The sequence below is a fragment of the Haliotis asinina genome, chromosome 7 (assembly GCF_037392515.1).
Source record: "Haliotis asinina isolate JCU_RB_2024 chromosome 7, JCU_Hal_asi_v2, whole genome shotgun sequence".
NCBI lineage: Eukaryota > Metazoa > Mollusca > Gastropoda > Lepetellida > Haliotidae > Haliotis > Haliotis asinina.
In genome coordinates, this window is record NC_090286.1 from 827,499 (window position 1) to 835,096 (window position 7,598).

The following is a 7,598-nucleotide window of genomic DNA, read 5'->3' on the forward strand; positions in this document are numbered from 1 at the left end:
ACATGGTTGTGTCTGTGAAGGACATGGTTGTGTCTGTGAAGGACATGGTTGTGTCTGTGAAGGACATGGTTGTGTCTGTGAAGGACATGGTTGTGTGTGTGTGTACGGCATGGTTGTGTCTGTGAAGGACATGGTTGTGTCTGTGAAGGACATGGTTGTGTCTGTGAAGGACATGGTTGTGTCTGTGAAGGACATGGTTGTGTCTGTGTAGGACATGGTTGTGTCTGTGAAGGACATGGTTGTGTCTGTGAAGGACATGGTTGTGTCTGTGAAGGACATGGTTGTGTCTGTGAAGGACATGGTTGTGTCTGTGAAGGACATGGTTGTGTGTGTGAAGGACATGGTTGTGTCTGTGAAGGACATGGTTGTGTCTGTGAAGGACATGGTTGTGTCTGTGAAGGACATGGTTGTGTGTGTGAAGGACATGGTTGTGTCTGTGAAGGACATGGTTGTGTGTGTGAAGGACATGGTTGTGTGTGTGAAGGACATGGTTGTGTCTGTGAAGGACATGGTTGTGTCTGTGAAGGACATGGTTGTGTGTGTGAAGGACATGGTTGTGTCTGTGAAGGACATGGTTGTGTCTGTGAAGGACATGGTTGTGTCTGTGAAGGACATGGTTGTGTCTGTGAAGGACATGGTTGTGTGTGTGAAGGACATGGTTGTGTGTGTGAAGGACATGGTTGTGTCTGTGAAGGACATGGTTGTGTCTGTGAAGGACATGGTTGTGTGTGTGAAGGACATGGTTGTGTGTGTGAAGGACATGGTTGTGTGTGTGAAGGACATGGTTGTGTCTGTGAAGGACATGGTTGTGTCTGTGAAGGACATGGTTGTGTGTGTGTACGACATGGTTGTGTCTGTGAAGGACATGGTTGTGTCTGTGAAGGACATGGTTGTGTCTGTGAAGGACATGGTTGTACCTACTTTGGAAGCCTGGTGGTGAACCATGATGAGGTTGTCGACGATGTTGATGGCAAAGCGGCCGCTCATATTCAGCTGCAGCACTTCAGTCCTCTTAGCTGGGCTCTCCCTGGGAAGTAATCATTACACTATGTACATGTACATCTCCTGGCTCTTGAACAGATGATAATGTTTCTGACTGAAATAAATCTCTTACATGAGATGGAAGAACTGGTGTTTCACACAGAAATCAGCGGCATTCAAGCCAGATCATGATGACCTTGAGAGCAGCGTACAGTTTGAGTCAGGATGAACACTGATGACGACACTCAGTGAGCTAATTCTCTCATTTAAACCAAGCAATCCTCATCAGTACTTACAGGACTTTCACTGAAATCCAAGAGGCAGGCACGTTATACTTTTGGGCTGACTTACTTCTGCAGTTGATACAGCACAATCTCCGCCCCCACGGCTGCCTTGGGCTGGTGACGCAGCACCACAATGTACAGGTAGTCGTAGCTGAAACAGTCACAATACAGTGGTTGTTTTACAGGCATACACTCTTCCACATCACAGGCAATCCAGTGACTGACAGTGTGAACAACAATCCCTGCTGTCAGGTCATGATGACATACTATCATGTCACGGAGTCTGACCACCTGGTTCAATTGTCAGCCTCACCAGCCTTTGTTGTTGGGGACCTAGCCCAACCTACAACCACCACTGTAAGCGGATATGTACCAGTATGAAACACAAACAACTGTCTTTGATGCCTGCAGTCCCATGTGGATGATGTCTGGCCAACTGAAAAACTTGACAATGCTGACCTAGACCAAGCAGTGCTGTAGTATATGGCATTCATAAGGATTGACGAAAACATTTCTAGCTGAAGACAGACCTCTTCCCATCCCCTCTTGAAGCATAAATACTCAAAATCAGCAGAGACTGCAACTATTTTGTAAGTCTGGGAACTATTTACAGATTTCATTGCGTGGGAACTTGCTCCACTTAGTTGATTCAACCCTAGCCAGTGTATTATGACACAGTACACATACTGCAGTGTCGACAGAAGTCTCAACATAAACTTACTGAGATGAAGTATTCATCCTTTCGTGTGTTTTTTTTATCTGTAAAATCCCTTATTTTAAATGATAGATTGTTGCTTGTAAACAATGAAAAATAAGACATAAATAGCAACTCGTCTGGCAGTTATGTAACAGGAAGTGTATGTATGCTGACATGTTGGCAACAATGACGTCACGCTCCAGAAGGCTGAGTTTGGCAGGCTTGGGCACAACTGGGAGGTCCACCTCGAACTTGGGGAGGCGATTCACCAGGCCAGGCTGTAAGCACATTAATGAAGATATACAGTTCCATTATCCATTGGTAGCTAGTTATTTGTATGCCTATAACCAAATATCTAACTTACCCCTGCTATAGCTAATGATTCCAGACAAACAAAACACACTAGATGGTGTTGTCTTGTTCTATTTTGTGCATTAACACTACACTTACCAATATTCCAGCTGTAAATAATTGAGTCTGGACCAGACAATCCAGTGATTATTCTATGAAGGTCTAGTTCTATAAGTGTCTTGAGTCTATATCTGTCAGGGTTTAGTTGTAACAGGGTATAGATCTGTCTTGTTTTGTCAGGGTCCAGAATTATCAAGGTACATTTCTAATAGGGTCTAGATTTATCTGGGCCTAGTTATAACAGGGTCCAATTCTAACATTGTCTAAATCTATCAGAGTGTAGTCATGACAGGGTCTTGATCTATCATCGTCTAATTCTATCAAGGTCTAGTTCTTTCAGGGTGTGGATCTACCAGGGTCTAGATCTGTAAGGGTTTAGTTCTGTCAGGGCCTATTTCTATCAGGGTCTTCTTCCACCAGGGTCTAGTTCTATCTGAGATCTATCAGGGTCAAGATCTATCAAAGTCTAGATCTATTGGGGTCTAGATCTATCGGGTCAACCTCTATCAGGGTCTAGATTTGTCTCTAGTTCTATCCTAGATCTACGAGGGGATGTCAATAAGTTTTGAGCCTTGCATAGAAAAACACAAAATATTGGTATGAACCACACTTATTTTTCAACATAGTCCTCTTGAGAGTCAAGACACTTGCTCCATCTTTTCTGCCAGGCGCTGATGCCATCTCTGTAGAAGACACTATTTTAGTCCTCAAACCAAGCCTCAGCCTGGACAGCAGAGGCTGCAATGCGAGAGGTGTGTACTGGAGCATTGTCTTGATGTAGAAGAATACCACGTGTGATCTTGCCCGTGCGCTTCTCCTTGATTGACTGTCGCACTTGCCTCAACAAGTTAGCGTAATATTCCCCATTCATTGTTCTTCCTTTTGGTAAGTAATCTATGTGGATGACGTCTTTGCTATCCCAGAAGACTGTCGCCATTACAGGTTACTAGCCTAAAGTGAAGATCTTCTGGATTCTTGTTGTATCTGGTTAGCATGGAGTTGCTTATGGTGACCCTTGTTTGCTTCATTTCATCTGTAAGCATTCTTGGCACCTATCTTGCGCACACCTTAGACATGACGAGATGTTCATGAAGAATTGTCTCGATGGATCCGTGTGAAATGCCTGTGGTCTCCTCTAACTCATGGAGTGTGATTTGACGAGTTTCCAGCACAAGTCTATGCACTCTGTCAATGTTTTCCTGACTAGTGCTTGCTGTTGGGCGACCTGGACGGGGGTCTACCATGCTTAAATTCATTGACCCATCGTTTGATGGTGGCAGATGGAGGGGAAGACTTCCCATAAACTACTGAAAGCCTTTCTTCAATGTTCTTCGCCGAGTTTCCTTCAAGAACTAAAAACTTAATTACTGCTCTATACTCAATTTTATTCATTTCAATGCCGTGAGGGGGGGTCTCTTTCTGTCAATGTGAGCTGTTCAATAACTTCTGAGAGTAGAATACCAAAACTTATATATCATATCAGCTACACCCCAAGGTTCAATGTCGTACCATAGGCTGTGACACCTGGGTATGAAAAATGCTCAAGGCTCAAAACGTATTGACATCCAATCGTATCAGGTCCAGATCTATCTGAATCTACATCTATTGATGTCCAGATCTATCAGGGTCTAGATTTGTCTGGGTCTAGTTTTATCCTAGATCTATCAGGTCCAAATCTATCGGGATACAGATCTATCAGGATCTAGATTTGTCTGGGTCTATTTCGGTAGTTTACTCATGATCTCACTCACTGGATTGTCTGCTTCAGAGCTGAGTATTCACAAGAAGCCCCCATGTAGCAGGGGTATTGCTGAATGAGGCTAACACAACAACACACACTCTACTTCAAGATACACCTCCATGAAGACTCACCCTGAACTGGAAGGGATGCAATGTATTCCCCAGCGTCCCTGATGACAGCACCAAGACATATGTTTCTGCCTGGGAACATCACGTAAACACTAGAGGCACACTGACATTAACACGGTGGAGAGGTCGTGTCTGCATAAACATAGATCTCAGTATGCTCGGAACATTAGTGTTGGGAATCGGAAAACAAATCCACTAACGACTATAGGAGGACTTATGGTGAATGATTATTGATCATAACAGAAATATACATATTTTTAATGCAAACACCAGTTTTAAGGGGTTTTCCCCAGACTTTTTCTAATTAATGTTTTTTTTTCATAACTAATACTGTCATGCAATGAAATGCACACATGCAAGAGAGACACTGCAACTGTAATTAAACAACAAAAGAGCTTAAAATTATATAATGTGCATAGCTTTACACTGTTGATTGTATACTTGTATATTTGTCAAATTCAGTCGTTAGTTTACATTATCCAAGTGTTTTATACTAAAACAACAAAATTCTGATTAATTGAAAATAAAATTTTATCAATTAATAGCTATTTTTAACCCCTCTTTTGATCGATTTTCGACTATTTGGGATTATCAGAACACCGCTCCTGAACATATTCATTTCAGAATATCAACTTAGTGAGAAAGGAAACGTTTAAGTTAGACTTAGCATCAGCTGTCTTACAGGCTTACGTACATGTTTTTCACTTCTCAGTGTTACCATGTTTCACATACACACAGCTACATCTGAATGCCCACAGATAATGTGCGATGCCCTTGTCACAGGAAACTGACATAGCTACAAAAGCTGTTGTCCTTAGAGAATCACTTACCAGCCACACAAACCAGTTGACCTGTAGACTGACCGTCTTCAAGTTGCGCAGACTTCTCCTCTCTGGGGCTATCTACAACACAGAGAGTACACCAAGATGGTAGTAGAAGGATAACCTGGGACAGCATGTTCTACACGGTATGGAAAACAACTACTGCCTTTCAGGTAGTGTTCTATACCCTGTGTCTGCCTGGAAGTGTTTGATGTAGTATGCCTGTGAGTTGTGGTAGAAACTGCATGCAAACTGGTAGTGTTTGATGTAGTATGTCTACCAAATAGTGTTCGAAGCAGTTTGCCTACCCAGTAGTAGTTCTCTAGCTGTTCACCTCCCTGGCAGTGTTCTACTCGCTGTTTCTACTTGATAGTGTTCTATGCTGTTCACCTCCCTGGCAGTGTTCTAGTCCCTGTTCCTAATTGATCGTGTTCTCTGCTGTTCACCTCCCTGGCAGTGTTCTACTCCCTGTTTCTACTTGATAGTGTCCTATGCTGTTCACCTACCTGGTAGTGTTCTACTCCCTGTTTCTACTTGATAGTGTTCTATGCTGTTCACCTACCTGGTAGTGTTCTACTCCCTGTTTCTACTTGATAGTGTTCTATGCTGTTCACCTACCTGGTAGTGTTCTATACCATGATCTGTGATGAAAGCAATCTCATTTACAGATGTCCATATGAATCCAATGATCTGTGTTGACTTTCCCTGGTACAAAAAGAAAATGCATTGTTACATGGAATTATCATACTTGATAACATAAATAAAGTTTTGATGCCCTGATAACATAAAAAGGATGCTCTTTTGTTGAGGTAAAATTTCACATAAATATGTCATGTGAGGTTTTTGCACGATCACCACTATGTACCTTGTCAGTTTAAGATTTAAGGATCAGACAATGGAGTTAAAAAAATGACTTCTACAAACCTTGCATGTCTGTGAATATTCCATCTGATCTGCTGGCATGTCACTGAGGAAGTTGATGAACTCCTGAAATAAAAAAGATAATTTTAAATATGATGATCATAATGCCATTAGTTTTAGCCATTTCAGGCGTGTTTCACACTGTTACCAGTACCTGCCTACACACAAGACCACTCGCCTTGAGGTAACCTAGTGCATAAAGCATTTGTTCATCACCCCAAAAACCTTGGTTTGATTCCCCACATGGGTACAATGTGTGAAGCCCAGTTCTGATGTCCCATACCAAGATATTGGTCAGCTATAGCTAAAAGTGACGTGAAACATATTCACTTCCACATGCTACACACTATTCTCATATTACGACAGTCATACAATACAATCATACTGTCACCATCAACTATTTAAACTATTGCGAACCTTGACTGCTTATGACTCACCACTGATTTTTGAGATCTCTGGATGGCTAAGATTTTCTTGTCTGGAGAAAACTTTATTGAAACAACGTCACCCCTGTCCTCGATTCTGTGCAACACACAAAACATATAAAGAACATTTGGCATCCTTCATGATAAAAACTTAATCCTTTAAATATCTATAGCTTCTAACCAAAAAAAATGTTAACAGGAATTCAGGAGATTTGATAATATCATGGATAAAACTTTCAATAATGCCTAATATTTCAATAATATGACTAATTTAACCAACACCAAGTACCCTTTTGATAAGGATCCCAAGTACTACAGGAACCATAGGAAATGTGAACATCCTCACAGAGATCCATTGACATGCAACTAAAGACAACCTCTCACCGAAATGACACTGCAGATTTCTCATCTGGCCCCTTCACAGTCACACCCATGGCTCCACCCGATCTAACTGCAAATACCTAAACAGGAAAATGTATTGATTGTTTCATCAACATTCTCTATAACTAATAACAAAACACTTCATTAGTAATAATAAGGACTGATCATATTTATAATTTTTTTTGAAAAACTACAACAAAACGAAACAAAACAAAAACAAGATATGAAATCAGTAATTTCAAAACCTGTTTGTTGGCATCGTCAAAGAAGATGTTATTGGCTTTGTTGATGGGCTCAAATCGAATCGGGTTTTTACAAAGCTCGACGTAAAACTCTCCACTGACTGACGTCGCCATCTGCAAGTATAGATATCAACAACTGTCACTGGGAGACACACCCCTTCTGGTGACTTGGTCGTGCGAGTCTTGTTACCGGACATTTCCAACTCGCCATACGTAGAAATGTATACAGCTAGAGCTTATTGCGACACTGAACGAAAACACAGCAACTGTTAATCATCATAATAACATCGACTGAAGTAAATTCACTAAGTAGGAAATGCAGACGACATGGTCATGTCACTAAAATAATTGTTCCGTTGTTCGTAATCAGGATGTTCGAGACTTTTCACTTCTCAATAGTAAACACATGCCTGATTTAACATTCGAGTTGAATTTTGTTTTCGCTTACTGTCGTTTGTAACAAATAAAATGATAGAATATAGAAACATCACTCAACTATTTATCCAGCAGGTGCCCCTTCCAAGGGCGGTAATTTCGTGCTTCCTGTTAAAATCTCTCAACAGTGT

General features: G+C 41.4%; 1 protein-coding gene across 1 annotated transcript in view; it reads right to left on the minus strand.

Annotated features, from left to right (window-relative positions):
- Nucleotides 1-7,598, minus strand: part of LOC137292180 (regulator of MON1-CCZ1 complex-like) — a 32,923-nt gene extending 25,325 nt beyond the window's left edge. The window contains exons 1-11 of the mRNA XM_067823742.1: nt 7,529-7,598; nt 7,036-7,146; nt 6,794-6,870; nt 6,422-6,506; nt 5,988-6,050; nt 5,682-5,768; nt 5,073-5,144; nt 4,246-4,314; nt 2,137-2,240; nt 1,333-1,416; nt 922-1,027 (exon numbers count right to left, since the gene is read on the minus strand). Of these exons, the coding sequence (XP_067679843.1) occupies nt 922-1,027; nt 1,333-1,416; nt 2,137-2,240; nt 4,246-4,314; nt 5,073-5,144; nt 5,682-5,768; nt 5,988-6,050; nt 6,422-6,506; nt 6,794-6,870; nt 7,036-7,146 (858 nt within the window). The 5' untranslated portion in view covers nt 7,529-7,598. The remainder of the gene's footprint in view (nt 1-921; nt 1,028-1,332; nt 1,417-2,136; nt 2,241-4,245; nt 4,315-5,072; nt 5,145-5,681; nt 5,769-5,987; nt 6,051-6,421; nt 6,507-6,793; nt 6,871-7,035; nt 7,147-7,528) is intronic.